At 40.5% G+C, this 26,963-nt stretch overlaps 1 protein-coding gene across 3 annotated transcripts in view; it reads right to left on the minus strand.

The window, feature by feature from the left end:
• The window catches only part of LOC126095318 (uncharacterized), a 156,460-nt gene that overhangs the window by 71,640 nt on the left and 57,857 nt on the right, over positions 1-26,963 (minus strand). For all 3 annotated transcript variants that reach the window (XR_007521956.1, XM_049910122.1, XM_049910123.1), the window contains one exon: positions 16,088-16,265. Coding sequence is in view for 2 of the 3 variants with exons in the window: in XM_049910122.1 (XP_049766079.1) it covers positions 16,088-16,265 (178 nt within the window). In the remaining variant the exon portion in view is untranslated. The remainder of the gene's footprint in view (positions 1-16,087; positions 16,266-26,963) is intronic.

Below are 26,963 nucleotides of genomic sequence, written 5' to 3' on the forward strand. Positions count from 1 at the left end.
TTGCCTCCTTCATTTACTGCATTTTTATATTTTCTCCTTTCATCAATTAAATTCAATATTTCTTCTGTTACCCAAGGATTTCTACTAGCCCTTGTCTTTTTACCTACTTGATCCTCTGCTGCCTTCACTACTTCATCCCTCAAAGCTACCCATTCTTCTTCTACTGTATTTCTTTCCCCAATCCCTGTCAATTGTTCCCTTATGCTCTCCCTGTAACTCTGTACAACCTCTGGTTCTTTCAGTTTATCCAGGTCCCATCTCCTTAAATTCCCACCTTTTTGCAGTTTCTTCAGTTTTAATCTACAGGTCATAACCAATAGATTGTGGTCAGAGTCCACATATGCCCCTGGAAATGTCTTACAATTTAAAACCTGGTTCCTAAATCTCTGTCTTACCATTATATAATCTATCTGATACCTTTTCGTATCTCCAGGGTTCTTCCATGTATACAACCTTCTATCATGATTCTTAAACCAAGTTGTGCTCTGTGCAAAATTCTACCAGGCGGCTTCCTCTTTCATTTCTTAGCCCCAATCCATATTCACCTACTACGTTTCCTTCTCTCCCTCTTCCTACACTCGAATTCCAGTCACCCATGACTATTAAATTTTCGTCTCCATTCACTATCTGAATAATTTCTTTTATTTCATCATACATTTCTTCAATTTCTTCGTCATCTGCAGAGCTAGTTGGCATATAAACTTGTACTACTGTAGTAGGTGTGGGCTTCGTATCTATCTTGGCCACAATAATGTGTTCACTATGCTGTTTGTAGTAGCTTACCCGCATTCCTATTTTCCTATTCATTATTAAACCTACTCCTGCATTACCCCTATTTGACTTTGTGTTTATTACCCTGTAGTCACCTGACCAGAAGTCTTGTTCCTTCTGCCACCGAACTTCACTAATTCCCACTATATCTAACTTTAACCTATCCATTTCCCTTTTTAAATTTTCTAACCTACCTGCCCGATTAAGGGATCTGACATTCCACGCTCCGATCCGTAGAACGCCAGTTTTCTTTCTCCTGATAACGACATCCTCTTGAGTAGTCCCCGCCCGGAGATCCGAATGGGGGACTATTTTACCTCCGGAATATTTTACCCAAGAAGACGCCATCATCATTTAATCATACAGTAAAGCTGCATGCCCTCGGGAAAAATTACGGCCGTAGTTTCCCCTTGCTTTCGAGCTGTGGCTGTTCATTGCAAATACAGATCCAAAGTTCTCCTTGACCACCTACAATGCTTATGATTGTTGTTGGCATGTAGATTTCTTTCGTAAGCCTGAACAGCTTTTTGCAGTTGAAAAAAACTTTAACAGAGCACCCTGATTGCTGTCTGGGAGCTGTCTCCTTGATGACAACAGGATAGCAATTTCTTCAATGGCAAACAGCCGTCCAGAGAAATCTTCTTTCTGTGTGTTTATTAGAATAGCTTAATCAATCTGGAGTTTTTAACTCCCCAGTCTATGACTGCTTCTGATAAAATGAGAAACTGTAAGGGCTGAGTTATGCTATTGATAGTATTCTTGCAATAAACACTCCTGTCAGCTAGATGTATTTTCCATTCATGACCATCACCACAATCGTTTTCATATCATGGAACATAGTCTTCTTTAGCTGATAACAATAAGCATTTGACGTTACAGAAAAGCAAGCCCTCAGTCAAACAGCATCTGGACAGGTTGGCCATTGATAATGATGTCAGTAAGCATTCCTGACGTCTTAGTGATTGTATCCATGTAGGATTTTGGATTTTGATCTGCGGTGGCTTCACATCCATAGGTCATTGCCTCATGTAGTTTTCCTGGATTTGGTGGCTACGAAAGTGGAGGCACGAAATGTTTACAGCATGTTGGGGATTGGCCTCATTCAGTGCATGGCGAATGGCTTCGTCAGACAGATTGACACCTGCAGTTGATTGTCACAAATACGATTGTTGTGATGCTTGACATCTTGCAGTGTCTATCTATCTCTCTGAGCCTTATCCCACAGTTACACAGGGTCGGCCATGGTTAATCGGATTTGGCATGTTAATTTTAAGGGGTGGCTGGATACCCTTCTTGCCACCACTCTGTAGCATGTTTATTACAAACACCAACGTACAGTCAGAACAGAATTGAATTCCTGGATGTAGAATGCAGCTATTTATACAAATACTGAATATTCCAGAATATGCAAACGTATTTCAAGACGCTTCCAAAATGATAATAACTACTGGTGGCTGGGTTTGAACTTTCGACCCACAGAATGCCAGCCAGTGACTCAAACCACTTTGCCACACTGTATGCAGCACAGCTTGCGGTAATATTGTAGGATCCACCTGTGTTGGGACTGGAGTAAATGTTGTTGCTAGAGGGGAAAGTTTGGGAGAGGTGGTTAGTATCAGCATTAATGGATCCAGTACATGAACAGACCATTTGCTACAAATGTCTAACCTGTGTGAAAGTGAGTATGTGATGCGGAAGATGAAGATGTGGTAACTGTCAGGAAGGAGGCATTGATCTTATTGATTGGTTTTATATGGACTTAGGTTGGGATGTGAGCTTCAGTGAAACGGAGCTCAACATTGAGGAAGGTGGCACTGTAATTGGAAATGGACCAGCTGAATTTGAGTTGGGAAAAAGTTTAGGATCTTGCAGGAAATGGAGTATTTCTTTTTAACCAGAGTCCAAAGCATAAATTCATCGATAAATCTTTACCAAACTAGTACTGGGTGTTGAGGAATGCTTCTTCCATGTGGCCTATGAAAAGTTTCACGTAGTTCATGGACACCCTTGGCTCCCACAGCAGTTAATAGTAAATATGGAAGAAATTGATGAAACTGAAGTAAAAAAAATAACATCTATAACCTGGATTTTCCATTTTTTGACATCTATAACTGAAGGTTTGATAAATGTTCATAGCAATTAATCAGAAGAGGGAAAAAATAAATAAATAGTAGTTCAAACAACGGAAATTCCAGGATGGAATGTAACAATACCAGAAAAGGAAAGTTGCTACTCACCATATAGCGGAGATGCTGAGTCACGATAGGCACAATAAAAAGACACACGCACTCATAGCTTTCGGCCATTAAGGCCTTTGTCAGCAGTAGACACACATATACACACGCACACACACACTCACGCAAACGCAACTTGCACACATGTCTGCAGTCTCAGAGAGCTGAAACTACACTGCAAGCAGCAACACAGTGCATGATGGGAGTGGCGACTGGGTGGGGGTAAGGAGGTGGTTGGGGCAGGGAGGGGGAGTGATAGTATGGTGGGAGTGGCGGATAGTGAAGTGTTGCAGTTTAGACGGAGGGCAGGAGAGAAAGTGTGGTGGGGGGAAGGGGTAAGTAGCGGAAAGGAGAGAGATAAAAAGAAATTAAAAGACTGGATGTGGTGGTGAAATGACGGTTGTGTAGTGCTGGAATGGAAACAGGGAGGAGCTGGAAGGATGAGGACAGTGACTAACGAAGGTTGAGGCCAGGAGGGTTACGGGAACATAGGATGTATTGCAGGGAAAGTTCCAACCTGCACAATTCAGAAAAGCTGGTGTTGGTGGGAAGGAGCCATATGGCACAGGCTGTGAAGCAGTCATTGACATGAGGGGTATCATGTTTGGCAGCGTGTTCAGCAACAGGGTGGTCCACTTGTTTTTTGGCCACAGTTTGTCAGTGGCTGTTCATGCGGACAGACAGCTTGTTGGTTATCATGCCTACATAGAATGCAGCACAGTGGTTGCAGCTTAGCTTGTAAATCACATGACTGGTTTCACAGGTAGCCATGCCTTTGATGGGACAGGTGATGTTAGTGACCGGACTGGAGTAGGTGGTGGTAGGAGGATGTATGGGACAGGTCTTGCATTTAGGTCTATTACAGGGGTTTGAGCCACGAGGTAAGGGATTGGGAGCAGGGGTTGTGTAAGGATGGACGAGTATATTGTGTAGGTTCAGTGGACGGCGGAATACCACGGTACGAGGGGTGGGAAGGATAGTGGGTAGGGCATTTCTCATTTCAGGGCACGACGAGAGGTAATCGAAACCCTGGCAGAGAATGTAATTCAGATGGTACTGAGTTACGAGGGGAATGCTCCTCTGTGGCTGGACTGTGGAACATTGGGAGGTGGTAGGAGACTGGAAAGATAAGGCATGGGAGATTTGTTTTTGTACAAGGATGGGAGGATAATTACGGTCAGTGAAGTCTTCAGTGAGACTCTCGATATATTTAGAGAAGGACTGCTCATCACTGCAGATGCGACAACCATGGGTGGCTAGGCTGTACAGAAGGGACTTTTTGGTATGGAAGGGGTGGCAGCTGTCGAAGTGGAGGTATTACTGGTGGTTAGAAGATTTGATATGGACGGAGGTACTGATGTAGCCATCTCTGAGGTGGATAGTAGTTCCTATGATATATACAGGGCAATTCAAGTCATGTCGCATAATACAATATCTACACTTTTGATCCAATAGTCTTGGCCCACACGATAAAGTCATAGTTACTGTAAGTAGCAAAAACACAGATACAAATGCATGCTACAGATGTGTTTTTATCACAAAAGTTATGTCATAGTTACAATGCAACCGCCATACCCTGTCAGTTGTTCACATCTACATCCATACTCTGCAAACCTTCCTGAGATGCATGGCAGAGGGTATGTCCCACCGTGCCAGTTATGCCACATCTATATTTCGCTGTGGGTATTTCTGTACAGGCTCTGATGATACTCTCCTGCAGGTCAATTAATGTTCTTGGTTTGTTGGAGTACAATCTAGACTTGAGATGTTCCCAAAGGAAAAAATCTAGTGGTGTCAATCTTTTGACCTAGGCAGCCATTCCTTCGGACCCCAACTACCAATCAAATGCCCAGAAAGAACCTCACCCAGCAGTCAGCAAACATTTCGTCTGAAGTGTGGAAGTGCACCATCCGGTTGGGATAAAAACCACATCTCTGTTCAAGAAGCAGATCATCCAAACAGGATACTATTGTTCCCTCAAGATGATGTTGGTAACATGCAGCAGCAAGTGTGCTATTTAAAAATATGGAACTAACGAGGACATCCCCATGTATATCACACCGCACATTTAGCTTACAGTTAGTCTGAGCATTAGCCTTGGCAGTGCTGGGGATTGTCATTTGTTCAATACATGACATTACCTCTATTCGCCCTTCCATTCAAGTGGAAACCAGCTTCACTGCTGAAGAAAATAGCTACGACATTCCATTGTGTGTGCATTTTTCTTCAAACCATTCACAGAATTGCAACTACCTGTTCATATTATCACCATGCAGCTATTGCACACAGTGGATTCAATAGGTATGGAAATAAAGGACAGTATCCTAAACAAAGAGGTTTGGCTGATGTTGTATTCTTGTGCATCATCCTTATTGACCCAGTCGGACTCACTATTGCCTTAACTAGTACAGCTGGTGATTATAAATCCCCTGTTGCTGTGCAAAGTCACTTAGAACACCTGTTGTCATGAACACTACATATAGACTTGAACTATTCCATTAAACAGCCAATCATTCTGTGATTAGGTTTACGTTAGTTTTGCTGTCACCTGGCATATTCTGCTGCAGCTTCCTGTCAACTCATGTCTGCCACATGGATGAGAACATTTCCATCTTCTTCTGATGTATACACATGACTGAACGAGTCACTGAACTGCAGAATAGTGCCACACGAGACAGCTGTTGTAACTGGTGTCCCTTTAATACCTTCCAACAGACTGAAATAATCAACTGCCTCACAGACAACCAGCCACATAGTACTTTGCATTGCATGCGGCTAATCATTTCTGTGATGGTGGGCCATTTCCACTAATGCTGAATTTGTCCTATAGGACAAGACTTTGAATCACCCTGCATATTTGCCAGAGATACTTAAAGAGTTAAAGGTTTTGGGTGGCCATTTGTATATGTTAAGAACAAGAATGGACTCCTAATCTCAGTGAGACACAGTATTTTATGTTCAGTTTTATTCTTTTGGTGCAGTATGGCAATGTGACCCTCTGTTTGTAGTTATGTAGAAAAGACATGAGCCATATGATAAGGATGCCATTTATTCCACAATATTTGCTTCCCAAACCAGCTGAAGACCTTGACATACTTTCATTTGGGAGGGTGAAAGGCTGCTTCCCCTGTAGAGGACCCTCAGTGCAAGGCAAACAGTGGCAATTAACAAGTTCTGCTTTGGGGAAAAAAAGGTTTGTATTCTATTGTATGCAATCTGAAAATACTTTGAGTGAACTGGGCATGTAATTATGTGATTTGCTTATCTCCATTTTGCTAGGTGGATATCACTACAAATATAGTATGTATCATAACTGACAATGAAAACTGACAAAGGTGAAAGTGTATGATAACAGAAGCTAAAACATTTTTTTAAAAAACAATAAGAACAATATGAATTGAGGCATATGAAGAGCTTGGTGTTCCCTGTAATAAACCTATTGCTGTTCACATAATTCTTGTTCATTTTAATCATATTCTGGTCCTTGGAGAAGTGTTAAGATACAGGGAAGGAAATGTATTGCACTCTTGGATTAAATTGTGGCGCCTTCTATTGCACAGTATATCATAATTAATAACAAAAACTGACACGTCTGAAAGTACTCTATAATAATTCTTATAAACACGGTCCACAAACTACTGGTTTGCAATATAACTGTGAATGCATAGTTAAGGATCAAATCTGGTGGGTGGTCAACACATTTCATCATGCTGCCTTCTATGGGAATGCACCCCACATACCTTGCTTCTTATGAACATCTAACACATTTAAACAGCAGTTCGTCTGAATCTAAATATAGTCTGAACTGAGCTGACTTTACAAATGGACCAATATTCCCCAGTAATAGTACAGTTGCCCACAAGAGACAAATCAATTTCAATGCAAACATGGTCAAACAGAACACCCGAAATGCAGTATAATAAATGAAACAAAAAGTTCAACAGCAGTGTTGAAGCAGCTACTGCTCACAGCATTGTTGATTTTCGAGGTTGGTAGCAAATGAAGAAGCACACTGTTAGCCCAAAGTGGTCTGATTCCTGGCGATTCAGCACCAAGGAGCTGAAAGGATAACACAATATTGAGAATGAAATTTATTGCCTTTCACAGGCAAACGGTTTTAATCTGCTAGGAAGTTTCATATCAGTGCACACACTGCTGCAGAGTGAAAATTTCATTCTGGAAACATCCCTCAAACTGAGCAGACTGTGGCAAAGCCATGTCTCCGCAATATCCTTCCTTACAGGAGTGCTAGTTTTGCAAGTTTTGCAGGAGAGCTTCTATGAAGTTTGGAAGGTAGGAGATGAGATACTGTCATAATTGAAGCTGTGAGGAAGGGGCGTCTGTCATGCTTGGATAGCTCAGATGGTAGAGCACTTGCTCGCAAAAGGCAAAGGTCCCGAGTTCGAGTCTCGGTCCTGCACACAGTTGTAATCCGCCTGGAAGTTTTTTAACATAATATTGTTATTCAGTTTGCTTAATGCTGTGAAACAATTAACTATAGTGCTTGATAATTTATGTAAATCACAGCTGTGGCTGTTGAAGGAAGATTTGAGTTTAACATCCCATTGAAAAACAAGGTCATTAGAGGTGGAGTCCAAGTTTGGAGAAGGGAAGGATGGGGAAGGAAATCAGTTATGCCCTTTCAAGGGAAACACACCAGTATTTACCTTGAATGATTTTGGGAAATCACAGAAAACCTAAATCTGGATGGATGGGCAGGGACATGATACATCATCATCCTGAATCTGAGTCCAGTGTGCTAAGCATTGCACCACCTTGCTCTTTGTGACTGTTAATAAACATTGAACTACCAGTTTGCAATTCACAAGTGGTTCAGCAGACAATACAAAAGTAATTTTAAGTTATTGGTTATTCATGATGCCAAGTCCACAAACAACTGTGCAGCAGGAAGAAAATTTAATGTTTCGAAGGTGAATGTTTGTAGGCGGCATCAGATAAAGAAAAACTAATACATCACCACCACTTCCACATTTCTAACTTTCAGGGAATTAACTTAAGGAAGATTTCATGAATTGGAGCAGCAGGTTGGTCAGTATGCACGAGAGAAAAGCAATTAAGGCTTCCTGATGACACTATAAATTACCTGAATGAAGTCGCTGGAGCTAAAGAGGAATATTCCAACTCCATGTGTCACATGCAATTCACAATAAGTATGAGCTGGTGGATGACTGACGAAGAAGAGCATGGGGCTTACATTACTACACCGTACAACACTAGTTCGGCAACTTCCTGCAACTCTTGTTGAAAATCTACATGTGTATCAGGATCATATAATCTATCTGATGAGCCAAAACATTATGACCACTGTTCACTGTGAGGCTGTATACTGCACGATCTTGCTCATGGAACATGTACTGTAAGAGAAGTATAGAGTGGAGCAGCAACAAATGGAGTATCATTCTAGCAAGATTTGTTCAAAAAATTCTGGAATGTTTGTAGTTTTATGCCAATGATATGTTGGATCAAAATGCGATGGGCATCCCTGAACATGCCTGTGTTTAATGTGCACCTGCTTGAAGTTTCATTGGTGTATGACTGTTAGTTATTGTTCAGTGCTGTATTGAGTAAAATGTTGTGTCGCACAATTTGTCAATTTCGGGATGGCAGAGTTAGAGGAGCAATGCGTCTGCATTAAATTTTGCATGAAACTCAAGAAAACCTTTACAGCGACATACCAAATGATGCAGAAAGCCTATGATGATGAGTGCTTAAACTGTACTCAGTGTTGCAAATAGTTCACATGGTTTAAAAATGGTGGGATGGAAGTTAAAGATGACCCTCATTCAGGACGTCCTTCGACATCTGCTGAAGACACTCATGTCAGGAATGTCAACGAAATTGTGTGCGCTAGTCAAAGACCGACTGACTAAGAGATTGCACAGGAATTTAACATATCAGTTGGATCACTTCATGAAGTACTGACACGGCATCTTGAAACGCATTGTGTTGCCACTAAGTTTGTCCCATGGCTCATGATTCAAGACTCAAGACCACAAAGGCCTTCACCTTGCACTCTGTCAAGAGCTTTTGGATCATGCAAATGAGAATGGGATACTGATTAGGAGAATCATAACTGGTAGTGAGACATGGGTCTATGGTTACGATGTTGAGACCAAGGGCTGATCTTCACAATAGGTCAGGAAAGGTTCTCCAAGACCAAACTTGTCTGGTAAGGTCAAATGTGAAATCCTTGCTGATTGTTTTCTATGACTTTGAAGGATTATTTCATCATTAATTTGTGGCACAGGGACAAATTGTTAATTGATGGTACTACTGGGACGTATTGTGACACCTGCAAGAAAATGAGAGAAAGAAATGGTATGAAATGTAGTGAGACAAATCCTAGCTATTTCATCATGATAACACACCCATACATCCATCCCTGTGGTGCGCGACTACTGATCAAAAAACAAATTACTGTGCGGCCTCATCGTCTGTACTCTCCAGAATTGATCCCTGCATACTTTTTTTTATTTTCAAAGTTGAAAACCCCATTGAAAAGATGAATATCTGATACGATCGATGAGATAAAATAAAATTTGCAGAGGTGCTTTGTGCGAGTATTTCGCAGGAGACCACGCACAATAAGTAAAAGGTAAGCATAGAAAAATTTTGGGAATAAAGTTCTGGAATTTTTTTAACAGACCTGGTAAGTAGTGCAAATGCATAAATCCGCCAACTTACATGACTCTGTCAAAAGCCAGATTGCTGTGGGTCAGTGTCTGGGAACAAACATCTCGGAAACGGTGAAGCTGATCAACTGTTTGCATGCTACTGTCAAGAGCATCTACGGAGTGGTTCAAGAATACTGAAACCACAAGTACACGAAAAGAAGTTGAATATCCATACCTCATCAGAGAATGTTGGGATTCAAGGCTTGCCTGCTCTCTAAAGTGTGATAAGCGGTTATCTGTGGCAGATCTGATGACAGAGTACAGTGCTGGCACAGGCAAAAGTGTTTTGGAATACACCATTCAGTGCACAGTGTTGAACATGGTGTTCTGCAGCAGAGGACCCCTATATGTTCCAGTGTTGGCCCAACAACATTGTTAATTATTATTACAGTGGGCATGAGATTATTGAGACAAGACTGTGGATTAATGGAATCGTGTTGTCTGGTCAGATGAATTCCGTTTATTGTTAAATGAGGTCGATGGTCTTGTCCAGATACATCATCATCTAGGCGAATGGCTGCTTAAACCATGTGGCACACCACGGACACAAGCCAGTGGGAGCAGTATTACGTTATCAGGGCATTCACTTGGGCTTCCGTGGGACCTGCAGTAGTAATAGAAGGCAACATAACAGCTGTGGGCTATGTGAAAAATATAAGCGATTACCTGTAACCCCTTATGCTTGATGTCTTCTTCAACAGCGATAGCATCTTCCAACAGGACAACTCTCTGTATCGCAAGGCCAGAATCGTGATGCAATGGTTCGAGGAGCATGACAGTGAATTCACGTTAATGTCTTGGCCATCACATTCGGCTTATCTGAGTCTGATTAAACCCAACTGGGATGCTATCAGGTAGGAGCTCCATGCCCACAAACCAACTGACAGTAAATCGGGAAATGTGTGACTTGTGCGTAGGCATCTTGTGCCATAAACCTCTGGAAACCTATCAAGTACTTGTCGAGTCTATGACATGCAGAATCACTACTGAACTGCATTCCAGAAGTGGACCAACACGCTTTTAATAGGTGATCATAATGTTTTGGCTCATCAATGTATCACGGAAACAACCACATCTGTTGCAACCGGTAGTGTTAACTGTTTTAGCCAGAAGTCAATAAAACAGTTTGTGAATTTGATTATCAGAATGTGTAAAAAATAAAACTTTCTCATGGAGCCTTCCTTTTTTTATAACTGGGGCAGTGGGGGTTGACCTATTGTTGAGTAAATACAGTGTTTATTGCTTACTTGCAGTGTTTTCTAGTATGCAAATGGGAATCATCTTATTGATGGCATCAAACGGGCAAAAAACTGCCATCTGGTTTCTGTACAAGTTGCATATAATCTTTTTCTCCCTGTATTTTATCTCTGCTACCTTCACAATTTCAAAGTGTGTATTCCAGTTGACATTGTCAAATGCTTTCCCCGAATTTGCAGGTTGGCTTTTCCTTGATGTACCCTCTAAGAAAAGTTGCATCATCAGTAGTGCCTTTTGTGTTCGTACATTCCTCTGAAATTCAAACTGATCATACCCGAGGTGGGCTTCTACCTGTTTCCCATTCTTCTATAAAAAATGTGTGTTAGTATTTTGCAACTATGACTTATGAAACTAATGGTTCAGTAATACTCACATCTGTCAGCACTTCCTTCTTTAGAACTGGAATTATTACATTATTCGTGAAGTATGAGGACATTTCAATCTGTGTCATACATCTTGCACACTAGGTGGAAGAGTTTTGCTATGGGCAGCACTTCCAAAGATATCAATAATTCTGTGAGAATGTTGTCTACTCCAGGGGCATTTTTTTAAAAATTAAGCTTTTCAGCAATCTATCAAATTCTTCTCGTAGTATCATGTCTCCTATCTCATCTTCATCTACATCCTCTTCCCTTTCTATAACACTGCCTTCAAGTTCATCTCCCTTGTACAGCCCATCTATATACTCCTTCCATCTTTCAGTTTCTCCTTCTTTGCTTTGTACTGGTCTTGCTCTCAGCTCTTGATATTTCTTTTCTCCAAATGCCTCTCTAATTTTCATATAGATGGTGTCCATGTTTCCCCTAATTTTATGTGCTTCTAAATCCTTACATTTGTCCTCCAGTTATTCCTGGTTAGCTATTTTGCATTTCCTGTGAATCTCATTTTTGGATGTTTGTATTCATTTGCTGAAATTTTATATTTTCTCCTTTCATCAATTAAATCCAGTATCTCTTGCAATATCCAAGCATTTCTACCAGGCCTTGTCTTACCTATTTGATCCTCTGCTGTCACCACTATTTTGTCTCTCAAATCTACCCATCGGTATGATACCTCTTTTTCCTGTTTCAGCCAACTACTCCCTCTGAAACTCTTAACAACCTCTGGTTCTTGCAATTTATCCAGGTCTCATCGCTTTAATTTACCAACTTTTCACAATTTCTTCAGTTTTAATTTACAGCATAAATTGTGGACAGAATCCGCATCTGTCTTTGGGAATAACTTGCAGTTTAAAACCTGTCTCCAAAATTTCTCTCTCCTAACATTATATAATCAATCAGAAACCTTCTGATGTCTCCAAGTCTTCCACATATACTACCTTTCCTCATGGCTCTTAAACCTTATGATTAAATTACACTAGGTGCAAAATTCTACAAGGCAGCTCCCTCTTTCATTCTTTTTTCCCAGTCTATTATCACCTACTACTTTTCTGCTCTTCCTCTTCCTTCTACCAAATTCCAATTCTTCCGTCTCAATTAAATTTTCCTCTCCCTTACCTATCTGAATAACCAAAGGTTCTATTCATACTGCCACCGAACATCACTAATCTTCACTATCTCTAACTTCAACCTATCCATTTCCCTTTCTGAATTTTATAACCTACCTGCCCGATTAAGGGTTCTAACATTCCACACTCCAACCGGTAGATTGCAAGTTTTGTTTTTTCTCATGACAACATCCTCCTGAATAGTCCCTGCACAGAAATCAAGATGGGGACCTACGCTACTGGCCATTAAAATTGCTACACCACTAAGATGACGTGCTACAGATGTGAAATTTAACTGACAGGAAGAAGATGCTGTGATATGCTAACGATTAGCTTTTCAGAGCATTCGCACAAGGCTGGTGCTGGTGGCGACACCTACAACGTGCTGACATGAGGAAAGTTTCCAACGGATTTCTCATACACAAAAAGCAGTTGACTGGTGTTGCCTGATGAAAAGTTGTTGTGATGCTTCATGTAAGGAGGAGAAATGCATACCATCACGTTTCCAACTTTGATAAAGGTCAGATTGTAGCCTATCGCGATTGCGGTTTATCATATTGCAACATTGCTGCTCGCATTGGTCGAGATCCAATTACTGTTAGCAGGATATGGAATCGATGGGTTCAGGAGGGTAATACGGAATGCCGTGCTGGACCCCAACGGCCTCGTATCACTAGAAGTCAAAGATGACAGGTATCTTATCCGCATGGCTGTAACGGATCGTGCAGCCACGTCTCGATCCCCGAGTCAACAGATGGGGACGTACGCAAGACAACAACCATCTGCACGAACAGTTTGACAACATTTGCAGCAGCATGGACTATCAGCTCGGAGACCATGGCTGTGGTTACCCTTGACGCTGCATCACAGACAGGAGCGCCTGCGATGGTGTACTCAACGACGAACCTGGGAGCACAAATGGCAGAATGACATTTTTTTGGATGAATCCAGGTTCTGTTTAAGGCATCATGATGGCCGCATCCATGTTTGGCGACATCACAGTGAACGCACATTGAAAGCGTGCATTCGACATCGCCATACTGGTGTATCACCCAGCATGATGGTATGGGGTACCATTGGTTACACATCTCAGTCACCTCTTGTTCGCATTGACGGCTCTTTGAAATGTGTTACGACCGTGGCTCTACCCTTCATTCGATCCCTGCGAAACCCTACATTTCAGCAGGATAATGCATGACCGTATGATGCAGGTCCTGTACGGGCCTTTCTGGATACAGAAAATGTTAGATTGCTGCCCTGGCCAGCACATTCTCCAGATCTCTCACCAACTGAAAACGTCTGGTCAATGGTGGCTGAGCAACTGGCTCGTCACAATATGCCAATCACTACTCTTGATGAACTGTGGTATCGTGTTGAAGCTGCATGGGCAACTGTACCTGTCCACGCCATCCAAGCTCTGTTTGACTCAATGCCCATGCGTATCAAGGCCGTTATTACGTCCAGAGGTGGTTGTTCTGGGTACTGATTTCTCAGGATCTATGCATCCAAATTGTCTGAAAATGTAATCACATGTCAGTCCTAGTATAATATATTTGTCCAATGAATACTCGTTTACCATCTGCATTTCTTCTTGGTGTAGCAATTTTACCTCCAGAATGTTTTACCCAAGAGGATATCACCACCATTTAACCATACTGTAGAGCTGCATGCCCTTGGGAAGAATAATGGCTGTAGTTTCCGCTTGCATTCAGGCGTTTGCAGTACCAACACAACAAGCTCATTTTGGTTGACGTTAAAGGTCAGATCAGTCAATCATCCAGACTGTTGCCCTTGCAACTACTGAGAAGTCTGCCGCCCCTCTTCAGAAACTACATGTTTATATGGCCTCTCAACAGATACCCTTGCATTGTGGTTGCACTTACGGTACAGCTATCTCTATTATTGATAAGCCCAAGCCACTACACGACAGCACAGTAGTGTAGGTAAATTGAAGGGTACAACTACAATCTTAAATATTAAAATCAGCATTGTTCATATCAAATGAAAGATTATAGCCCACACTCTCAAATTTTAAAATTACCATCATCCAATCATTCTATGATATAGAATACACTTATATTGTAGCCCAAGTTATCACTCAGCCAGTTATATAAGTTTCCCGTTTTTGACAACCTGTGCATTGAAATGTCGATGTTTCCCTTAATTCTGGTATTGTGTTGATGAACTGGTTCCCTGGAAACACAGCCTTTAATGTTGTTCCTGACTAAGAGTACAGAGGCACAGATATATAGATTCACAACTAGTAGCATTTCAAGTCTGGAAAAAAGAAGGAGAAGTCGTCACTGGGACCAGCCTTGCATAGTAAATGGACCACTTTTTTTTTTCCTTGATAAACAAGGTGAAAAAATACGTGCACAGAAACCTGAATTGCAAAATATGACACACTGAGTTGCAGACAAACAACAAAAAGACTGTTCCACACTAACCTTTTGGCCAAAGCTTTCTTCAGAAAAGGAAGGCACACCTCATGCACATATGATCACTGTCTTCAGCTACAGCCATTGAATAAAAGCAGTAATCTGGAATGATGCAGGAAAAGGGAAGGGATAGCAAGGTATGGGTGGGGGGAGAGAAGAGCACTGTCTGGTGAATCATGCAGGGACTAGAAGATGGAGGGACAAGATTGCCATGTGAGGCATTTGGGGGGGGGGGGGCAGAGGAACAGAAAAAGAGAGGAGCATAGAGGGGGAAAGGCTGGTGGATGCATTGGCAGTGAGTGGCGCACAATGGGGGTGGGGTTGGGAGGAAGTGATAGGACAGAGAGGGCAGAAACTGTTGGGTAGAGGGTGTGGGGACAGTAGGTTATTGTAGCTTGAGGCCGAGATAATTTCAAGAGTGGAGAATATGTTGTAAGGATAATTTCCAACTGCGCAGTTCAAGAAGGCTGGTAGTGGAGGGGAGGATCTAAGTCGCCCAGGCTGTGAAGCAGCCATTGAAATCAAGCATGTTATGTTCAGCTGCATGTTGTGCCACAGGGTAGTCCACTTCACTCTTGGTCACAGTTTGGCTGTGGTCATTCATGCTGATGGACAGCTGGTTGACAGTCGTACCCATATAAAAAGCTGTGCAGTGATTGCAGCAGAGTTGGTATATGATATGTCTGCTTTCCCAACTGGCTCGGCCTCTGGCAGGAATGGAAATGGAAGTGCTGGATGGGTGGATTGGCAGGTATTGCACCAAGGTCTTCCACAGGGATATGATACCCATGGCAAGCGTCTGGGACTGGGAGTGGTATAGGGATGGACTAGGATGTTGTGGAGGTTTGGTAAGTGATGGAACACCACTTTGGCAGAAAGTTCAGTGTGTAGCAGTCTTTTTATTTGTGCCTGTCTGCCTTTTAACATGTCATCTTTATGGTGAGTAGCAATCTACTCATTTCATAATTGTTAATAGTCCAACTTGGACTTTCCATTTCTTGAATTGAGACAAATAATTTTTTTTAAGTCTTTGGCAAGCTAAGTGAACCTAGAAAACTATGTCAATAACAATAATAGCAAATACTGTGTGATATATGGACAGCACAGTGATAAAATTTTAGAACTGATAACTGGCATCTATTAAATGTCTGGGCATTTATTACATTCAGGAAGCAACTAAAGTGTAAATTTTAAAAGGACTCTTACCTCTTTACTTTCCTTGAGTGTGATTACAGTAGCGGACATTTCTGTTATTGTCTTACAGTATTCCTCTGTTTTAGCACTTACTGATGCAAAATCTCTCTGAAGTTTTTCTATGGTTGCCTCTTTCTCTTTCAGTATGTGCAATATAGCATCCATCTCACTCTGTCTTGTTGTTAGTGTTCTTCAAACAGGAAGAAAATTATGTTAATACAGTTTATAAAATTAAGGTGTTCAGGAGACTGTCCCTCCACTCACAGTCACAAAACATTCATCTGCATTTAATAAGAATAAGGATAAAACGGCAACACAATAATGATTATTTGTAGGTGTAAGTATTAGATAAAAAACAGCTGTTAAGTTGTGTAAAAGGAAGAGCTATTTTCAAAGTAGTTGCTTTTCCGGTAAGATAGACAATAATGAAGTAATCTAGAAGCAGCTTCCATAATTATAAATGTGAGTAGATCACCACTAACTGGATTCCGCTGTTAGTATACTTTGCAAAAGTAGCCTGTAATGACAATTCTGCCCATTATAGGGTGAAGACTGTTTTTTGGCCAGAATTCCAAATTTTCCTGAACCAATTTTTGTTGTATGTGAGGTCAAGTTTTATTTGCTGCTGTAATGTGATATCAGTAGACTTGTCTGCCTGCAGTTCATAGTCTAGTGGTTAGTGTCAACGCCTCTAGGTTGCTGAGTCCTGGTTTCAATCCCTGGCAGCAACAAAGATTTCCTTTGCTTGGGGACTCAGTGTTGATTTATCTTATAGTATCATCTCACCTTCATCAATGTGCAAGTCACCGAAGCGGTGTCTAATAGAGGCTTGCACCTGGCAGCCGAACAATCCCAGGTGGGGTGTCTCCCGGTCAATGATGTGTTAGATAATTTATTTCCAATTTACTAGTTTCCATGGCCACACTGAAATCACTTATTAGTGATTATTTCAAGTTCATCTAAGATTGAAATAAAATACATACCAAACTGATGAATTTTTTGCTGTCCAACAAATAACGTTCACTCAGTACTTTGTGACACAGCCACCGCAGTTAAATTTTAAATGGAAATTCCACAATCACTGTCATTCATCACCACTCTGTGTCATTATGTGTCAACCTCAAGTACAATATATGAGAAGTCTTCCCTGAGACACACTTCAAACTGTAATCAGTGGAATGCAATAGCAGTAGACATTTATAGCAATAATGCATCAAGTTTCAAACTGGACGCTCTTCACATTACGGTATCTGGTGACTTGAAGCATAGCAAAGCCACAGGGCATTTAAATACGACTTTGCACTAAAATTAGAAAAAAAGAACTGAAGCCTGCATGTTCAATATTGATCCAAAAGAACTCTGTTTTCAAAGATGGATCTGTACTTGTATTTTTTATAGAATGTAAAATCCACTCCTGCTTTTGTATGAATGGCTCATTCACCACTATGTAACAAATTTTCACCTGCACATTACAGTCTGTCATACTCATGGGGTGCAATGGGAAATAGACCTGGTGATTGAGGACCCTTGGACAATTATGAAGTTTCCTGAGGTAACAACCATCATCACATCTATTAAACGCCTATCTTCGCCTTCCCTTATGTGACACCACAACTGATTGTTTTTGAAGCAGAATCTAAGAGTGATTAGTGCTACAGTGACACACTATGTTTCTTTTTGCCACTGAAGCATTCAACACCCCACAGTCCCTCTCATAATTTAAAGAGTCTTTGAATATTCCTCGACTTTTCTATGACTTTTCCAGTAAATTCAATTACCTTAACAATTACAGAATTTCAGACAAATCACTTCCCTGAGTTAATGAGTAATTTGATTTTTTTTACGCTTCCTGAAGGTTCTCTTCATAGTGAGATTTATGCAACAGCATCTCTGAATGAATATGAATGACAAATAATCAGTCTCCTGTTTATAGATCTGTATCAAGAAATAAAACAAATAAAACATAAACTACAATTACATACATGGGAAAAAAATCTCCCCAAACAACAGCACAGAGGTAGATACAAAGATATAGTATTTTTTAAGAAGAAGAAAAAAAGAGAGAGAGAGAGAGAGAGAGAGAGAGAGAGAGAGATGCTAGCTTTTGAAACTAGAGATTACTACTTTCCAGGAAAAGGGGGAAAATGGGCTGATGAGATAGACTACCTAGGACAGTCAGCCAGGATCTGGATTAAAGGAAAACTTAACAGAACAATGTACTAGGGAAATCACCAAAGCAATTAAAGCAAAAGACAAATTTTGAAAATATGACAAGTTAGAAATAACAAATGGTAGGTCAAACGTAAGAAAATGACTGTTTGAACTAGAAGTACAAATGATGATACAGGAAATTGAGGCAGCAAAGTAGTGAAAAGGAAAGAAATGACAGAATGAAAAAATCTCAAAAAGGCACAAATACAAGTGACGAGAAAGAAGAAATAAGTGGAAAATCATGGCAGTGACAAACAAGGCTACAGAAGGAGGAAGGAGAAATGAGAGTTTAGTGATAAAAAATAGTTGGTGACAGCTAGGTAGTCAGAAATGATGGTACTGTAGAACAATGTTTCACATCCTAGCTCCTGAGGTACAGGAATTAGGATGAAAAAGAAAAACTGGTATACATTTGGTGAAGCAAATAGGACATTTGTTATTCTGCACAGCACGTGCTGCATCACTCTTATCAGAATACACTTCCTTGCCAAACACTTCTCACTGTTAGTGTGAGTTATTAGTACAGATGGGAAACCAAAATGCTGTTATAATACTCGTATCACTTCTGAATATTAATTTTTACCTTTGAATATCTTTGATCGATTTATGGATGCAAATCACACATCACATTTCATGACAGCTTCTCCCATCACTTTCTTTCTTCATTTTTACCACTAGCATCTGTCTATTGTGCCTTTTGTTATGAACGGTCTGATAGTAGGATGTAACTAGTTTAGCCTAATAGCAATTGTAAAATAAGGATTACAAAAAAAAGAACGAACGAATAATAGATGATTGGATTAGCCCACACACACACACACACACACACACACACACACACACACACACACACACACACACACGAAAGTGATCTATTTGTCAAGTGTGCTATTTGGAAATGAACAGTTCCTACTCTGAAAGCTAATGAAAGGTATGTGAGGCAGAAACAATGACTTGTCCTGAATGAGCCAGGTGTAGCTGACAAGTGAAAAACTGGATAAGCATTGATATGCTTTTCGTGTTATAGCAATTTACCTTGGCAATAAACCAAACTCAAAAGGCAGTGCCATGTTCAGAGCATGTGCCGGCAGAGATTGCCTTTAAAAGAAGTCAGTAAATGACCAGAGTCTTTAAAAAAAATCAAGGGAGAGGAAATAGTATGAGAAATGTCAACGTGTGGCAGATGTAATCAGCAGCTGGGACAAGCAAATGGTGAGAATGAAGGCCCTAACACACAGTTACATTCCAGAGGCTTTGAACTACATCATTATTTTTAATTTCTAAAATTTATTAATAATCTCTCCCATGACAAATGTAGTGTGCCATTAAGAAACATGTACAAATAGCTCTATTTCTGTCAATAACATTTATCGTTTTGAAGATGCTATAATATTTCTACAAAGTAACTGAAGCATCAGAGCAAATAATTTTTTGACTTGACATCAGACCAGAATAAAAAACATTGGATTGTAAATTTGTATATCCATTTTTCATCACACCAGAAGCACAGGTAATTTGAATTCATCTCTACAATCAATACTCTGCCAAGCAAATCCACTTTAATTATATCAACAGTTTCATTCATATTACGCAATAAAATCAACTATACTAAATAAAATCGCAGAAGTGTGGTCCTCCAAGTATTCTCAAATGTGTGATGGTACCCATCACATATTTTACTAATATAGAGTTTAAACATTAAAATACTTTGATTTTATTTGCAAAACATTTCAGAACACATGGCCTACTTTTATGGCTTGCTTTTACTATTAACTCCATTGTTCACTAACCAAACAGGCTGAAGACTTAAATTTTGGGGAAATGGTTGTCCAATGTCAGCTTGTGATGGCACTGGTTTATTTATCTTCTTAAATAATTTAACAATAAAAATAATCAATTTTTGACATCATCAATGGGCAAAAGCAGAGGGCATATACTGGCGTCACACAATAACCTGTTGCAGAGCATGCTCTACAACTTGACAGTCGTGATCTCGGTGCCGGTTTCACCACCCGCACAATCTGAATTTTTCACCCAGGCACCAGATTCTCAGAACTCAGCAGGTGGAAACTATCCCTACAAAATGTCCTCGGTTCTCGCAACCCACGTGGCCATAAATTATGTTAATTCCTTCCATCTCACCATTTCCTTACAGTAACTACTCCTTTCTTCACTCCAATTTAGTTTTCTACATCTTTCATTTTCTGACCTGTCTATTTTTCAACCGTCAACCTCCCACCTTTGTTAGATACAATGCACTTAGCTCTTCACTCGTATTACCTTGTGCATGATGTTTTAGTTGTAATCTCTGTCTTGCATATTACCCTGTCTTTCACCTTTAAGCTCTCAGGTTTTCACATCTAGTCCAGTGTGCAGTTCCCAATAATCTGTCATTCCTTCTCATCCTGTACAGTAGGTCTTCCCTGACCCATCGTTCTGGATGACTTTTCTGAAGTGTACCCCTTTTCCTCAGCCTCTCCAGTGCTTTCCCTTCACCCCTCTTCCTTCCCATCCAACTCTTCTACCGGAAGAAGGAGCCACTGGCTCCAAAAACTTGTGTAAGTTAAACCTTTTTGTGAGTGTGTTCTAGAGTCGCCGCTTGCTGAGTAGATTTTTTTACATTATATTATCATAAAATTGATTATCTTCATTTTTATATTAGTCCATGTCGCCATCATTCCTTCTTATGTAACCCTCTTTTAAGTCTTTGTTGTTGTCTGTTTTGTGCAAACTGCCATCTGTTTTCTACCTCTTTGATCGATAATTTTTCTGTACTCAACACTTTGCCCCTACTCCTTTTCTACGAGGTGCATTCAAGTTCTAAGGCCTCCGATTTTTTTTTCTAATTAACTACTCACCCGAAATCGATGAAACTGGCGTTACTTCTCGACGTAATCGCCCTGCAGACGTACACATTTTTCACAACGGTGACGCCATGATTCCATGGCAGCGGCGAAGGCTTCTTTAGGAGTCTGTTTTGACCACTGGAAAATCGCTGAGGCAATAGCAGCATGGCTGGTGAATGTGCGGCCATGGAGAGTGTCTTTCATTGTTGGAAAAAGCCAAAAGTCACTAGGAGCCAGGTCAGGTGAGTAGGGAGCATGAGGAATCACTTCAAAGTTGTTATCACGAAGAAACTGTTGCGTAACGTTAGCTCGATGTGCGGGTGCGTTGTCTTGGTGAAACAGCACACGTGCAGCCCTCCCCGGACGTTTTTGTTGCAGTGCAGGAAGGAATTTGTTCTTCAAAACATTTTCGTAGGATGCACCTGTTACCGTAGTGCCCTTTGGAACGCAATGGGTAAGGATTACGCCCTCGCTGTCCCAGAACATGGACACCATCATTTTTTCAGCACTGGCGGTTATCCGAAATTTTTTTTGTGGCGGTGAATCTGTGTGCTTCCATTGAGCTGACTGGCGCTTTGTTTCTGGATTGAAAAATGGCATCCACGTCTCATCCATTGTCACAACTGACGAAAAGAAAGTCCCATTCATGCTGTTGTTGCACGTCAACATTGCTTGCCAACATGCCACACGGGCAGCCATGTGGTCGTCCGCCAACATTCGTAGCACCCACCTGGATGACACTTTTTGCATTTTCAGGTCGTCATGCAGGATTGTGTGTACAGAACCCACAGAAATGCCAACTCTGGAGGCAATCTGTTCAACAGTCATTCGGCGATCCCCCAAAACAATTCTCTCCACTTTCTCGATCATGTCGTCAGACCGGCTTGTGCGAGCCCGAGGTTGTTTCGGTTTGTTGTCACACAATGTTCTGCCTTCATTACGAACACACTTTCGACACATCCATAACTCCATCACCACATGTCTCCTTCAACTGTCGATGAATTTCAAATGGTTTCACACCACGCAAATTCAGAAAACGAATGATTGCACGCTGTTCAAGTAAGGAAAAAGTCGCAATTTTAAGTATTTAAAACAGTTCTCATTCTCGCCGGTGGCGGTAAAATTCCATCTGCCGTACGTTGCTACCATCTCTGGGACGTATTGACAATGAACGCGGCCTCATTTTAAAACAATGCGCATGTTTCTATCTCTTTCCAATCCGGAGAAAAAAAATCGGAGGCCTTAGAACTTGAATGCACCTCGTAGTACCGATTTCCATGCACATAGACAGGCCCATTGTTAGCATGTGTTGGTTGTGAAAATTATCGCGTAATTTCACTATTTCCAGAAACCTACTTGCGGAGGAGGAGGGAGGGTGGGGGGGGGGGGGGGGAGGGGAAGATTTCACACTGTGTTTTATGAGAGGTTCACTCTACAGAAATCTCTACTGGTTTTTCAAAGGTTTTTAACACGTCACATAGTATGCTGAATAACAGAGAGCAAAGGAATTACCACTTTGCAAGGCACAAATCATGAATGAGAAACCCCTATATGTGGGCTTTCAAAATAATAAAGTGAATGTAATGAGGTGACCCTCAGCTACGTACCCTCCAACTCAACGTTGAAATATTAAAAGTTTTGGCTGGCTTCGTTGTCTAAGGACTGGGATACGTAATTGCTGCATTACAGGCCAAATACTGCTGAGTCTACAGAATACGATACGAATACACACATGAATTATGAAAGTAACTTATAAATTAATAAATGCAATATTGCAATTAAATAAAATCTGCAGGTATTATCTTAATGACTTTAAATGACGAGTACAACAGTAGAAGTACTTTTGAGAATGCGGTATATTTCAGCAGAACACTTATTGGTGTTGATGGTTCTGCAATTGAATAAAATATAAATTGAACAACAGGGAAACAATAGATTCCTACTTCACGTAATTAGGTATGAACAACAACACAGCTCGCAATATATTCACTTCTGAATCATACTATGACTTCACTGCAGAAGCCATGGAAATCACACAAGAGCACCAGTCGGCACTCTGAAATATTTCTATCCTCCGCAACCATGTGCAAACTGCTCCACTGTCCAAGTCTTTCCGCTGACTCTGCATTCATCGCGTCCAGCACTTCCATGTCCTGTGCCATACTGTCAAGAACTTCCCCACTGCCAGAACTACCTCGTGTCCTCTCCGGAAACAATCCTCCTCCCCCACTTCCATAAAGTCTCACCATTAATGAGCACTGTGATTGGCTAGAGCGCTCCCTCCAAGTCTCCAAGACAACACACACTCAGAAACATGTAAGCACATACGAAATACTGGTTTTACATTTAAATACTTGAAATTAAATAAATATTTCTACGGCTGGACCATAAACACGCTCTAACACACATTATTACATACATAAACAAATTAAATAAACATATATCAAAGGAATAGAACAAAAGGTAGGCCAGTAGCCTAATGTCTCTGTGCTTTCTAAAACACAGTAAATATTTAACCAATTCCTTCATGAATAGTAATATCGAATATTAACAAAGACATAGATGAATAAATATATTTATAAGCATGCTGCTACCATTTTTTCGTGTAGCTGTGGAGTCCTTAAGACTTGACATCATCAATAGTAATCGGCCACTTTGACCTCCAATAACTCATGTACTATTCAAGTTATATGCCTGTAATTTTTACCAATTTAGGTTTACACTAATAGCATTCTGAAGACACATCGATCAATGAAATCGTATGAAGCGTTTAGATTTTGGAAATTCGTTGCTAGGTGTTACTGTCAGATACTAAACTTTAAACTAATAAAGATATTGAAAATCTGATTACACCATCAGAATCGTCATGCAAATAATGGTAATGTACATGTTTCTTTTTCAGGTATCATGATTCATCCTGTTACTATTAATTTCCATACGAACTGTGAAATGTCTGCCATGATGGTTTCATAACATCCGCCCTCTTTGGCACTCCCGGCATGTCTCCTTCATCGACACTGCGTCACAATGGAATTCCCAGCCACATGCTCGAAGGACCACACAGTCCGGCCGTTGTGTGGCATCACGCACTTGCTAACGAGCTGCGCCTTGCCGAGCGGCGCGAGTGGTGGCCGCCAAATCTCAACATAGAGTATTATCAGGGCGCCACAACTCGCCCATTACATCACACACCTCTACTTATTAACATTCTGGTTTGCCAGAATGTTCAGAAATTAGACCCTTCAGTTCATACAAGTACATATAAAACAAATTTCAAAGAACAGAATTAAATGATTAAACACCAGGCCAATAGAGTTTACAAGATCTTTGTAGTGGTGTGGGAGCAGCATGAATTGCGAAATAACTTAAATTAAAACAAATTATGAACAAAACAGGATATTAATTAAATGCCTGAATTTCAGTTATGCAAAAATAATCATGAATTTTGTAATAAACTAACACAAATTATGAACAAAATGGCATATTAATTAAATGCCTGGATTTCAGTTACGTATAATCAATTTTTTGGACAAGAAATAAAATATTTAAATGCATTTTCACTTTTTTTTGCGATTGTGTAAGCACTTTTTATGCCACACACTCAGCGCCAAGGCGCCTTCTTGCACTAACTTTTCCGTTGCACTAAACATGCTTACACGGATTTAGCACAAAGTATTGATCAACTCACATCAGTCTTTTGACCAAGTGCCTCGCAGAAATCGTGTCTGCCTCTGAATTCCAAGTTCCACCCTTTATCGTGACAAATCTGTCTACAACAAAAACCAAAAGAAGACACCCCTCAAGAAACCACTTCCCAAAACCGACCAAGATCCTCGCTACAGATTCCCTCCACCGGAAAACGATACTGTAGGAACAAAGGCAAACGATGATCATAATACGCTCAAATTTCCACAAGTTCTATTTAATTGACTTCAATCAATCCTTCCTACTTCCACGCACTAAAATTGCGTGCACATACAATTACAATTTTAATACCCTTCAAATTGACCACTAAATTCTTGGCCACACTCTTATACAAAGCATAAATTAATACATATTTTACTTAAATCCACTAGGTCACTGACCTTCATGCACCCTCAGTGCCTAAACTTTGCCCTTTTGCACACATACAGTGCCACAATAAACTACCAAATTACTAACGAATCCCCAAATAGAAAAATAAATTATCCCTGCAAAATTACTACTACTAATTACAGATTAGAACATCTTTTCACTTCTGCCCTTTCTCTATATACCCTTAGCAATTTTAAACTTCTCTTGTTTCCACATATGCAGCAGCTATGACCGTAATGTTCTACCGTACGAACCCCAATCGGTCTCACGAGAATCACACTCCTCCTTCATATACCAATTTGTACGAACATCATTACACAAACCATCCCCACCCACACTATTTACTTCAGCCCTCTCTAAATTTTCTGTAAGTTCTTCCACACATTTCGCCAATTCACTACCCACAGCATACACAACTTCACTGTTTTTCCCCTCCAAAATATCGACACTTGCAGCTTCAACAAAATTACAGATCAATTCACTGTTAAACACTTTACCTTCCTGAAATAATACATGGATGCCTAAGCCATCATTACCATAAATATTCATTTCAGCAACCTTATCTGCTGATACACCATTTAAATAACTACATAAACTCGCCTCAGAAATCTTATTTTCCTCCGTCGACACATTAACTTTACGTGAATCGTACACAACTTTATCCTCCGGCACTATATTACACAAATTGCTGCTACCTTGTCGTACAATTTTGGGACTTCCAGACTTGCTACATTCTGCTGTGATCGAACAAAAATCAGCACACATTTCCATTTCTACACATTTTTCATCCAGATTAACCCCCGATCCTACTTTACATACTTTCTCACATTCATACTCTGACAAACGTTTTAGATCCACACATTCATCAATAAGTTTTGTTTTGCCTTCATTAATGAGTAGAAACGCGTAAATTCCTTCCTCCGAAGTATCAATACCAGTAGCTTTTACATCATTACATAAATTACCATTACTCTGTTCCTTTAAACAGAAATCATCTATCTCCGCCGATACATTTTTAACTTCAACTGCTGGCGAAACCAATGCTAAGTCACCCTTAGTAACACTGACGCTTTCCGCCAAAACACAATCACCCTCACTTGCAGCTGGCGAGACCAAGGCTACACTGCCTTCACTAACATCGACACTTTTCACCGACTCACAAACACCTGCTACTACAACACCTTCCTGAGAGCAACTGCTACTATTTGCTAATACCTCTTCAGGACTCTCCACACAATCTGCTTTCACAAAATTCATCTCCTCTTTAACATCTTTTTGAACCACTGAATCTTTCCAGTCACCACCATTCACACACTAATTCATTACAACTTACATCATTCCCCACAAATTTATTCCCATTACTTTTATTTACATCTTTCACAAATCTATGCTTCTCTTGTTTCTGCCTGCTTTTACTGAAAGAGCCACCTATATAGCCTTTGCCTTTAACATACTCCATATTACATATTTATTGCCTTTCTCCAAACCTATCAACATTTCTACCATTTCCATTATCTCCAGTCCTTTTCATCGCTTATTCAGATCGCCATCCCCGGACCTGAGATGTGTCGAACATCAGTTTCCCGACCGGTTGTTAGGCGATTGCACTTTGCCCGAAATTTCCCCCATCAAATCTGCGTTCTGTACTTAGGTCCCATTCACGGAAGTCATCACTCCTGTTCGTTCTCCGACCATTCTGCTCATTCCAGCTACTATCTCCCTGAAAATTCCTTTGATTTCTCTCACGATTATTATTT

Source organism: Schistocerca cancellata, chromosome 8 (genome assembly GCF_023864275.1).
Source record: "Schistocerca cancellata isolate TAMUIC-IGC-003103 chromosome 8, iqSchCanc2.1, whole genome shotgun sequence".
NCBI classification, from domain to species: Eukaryota; Metazoa; Arthropoda; class Insecta; order Orthoptera; family Acrididae; genus Schistocerca; species Schistocerca cancellata.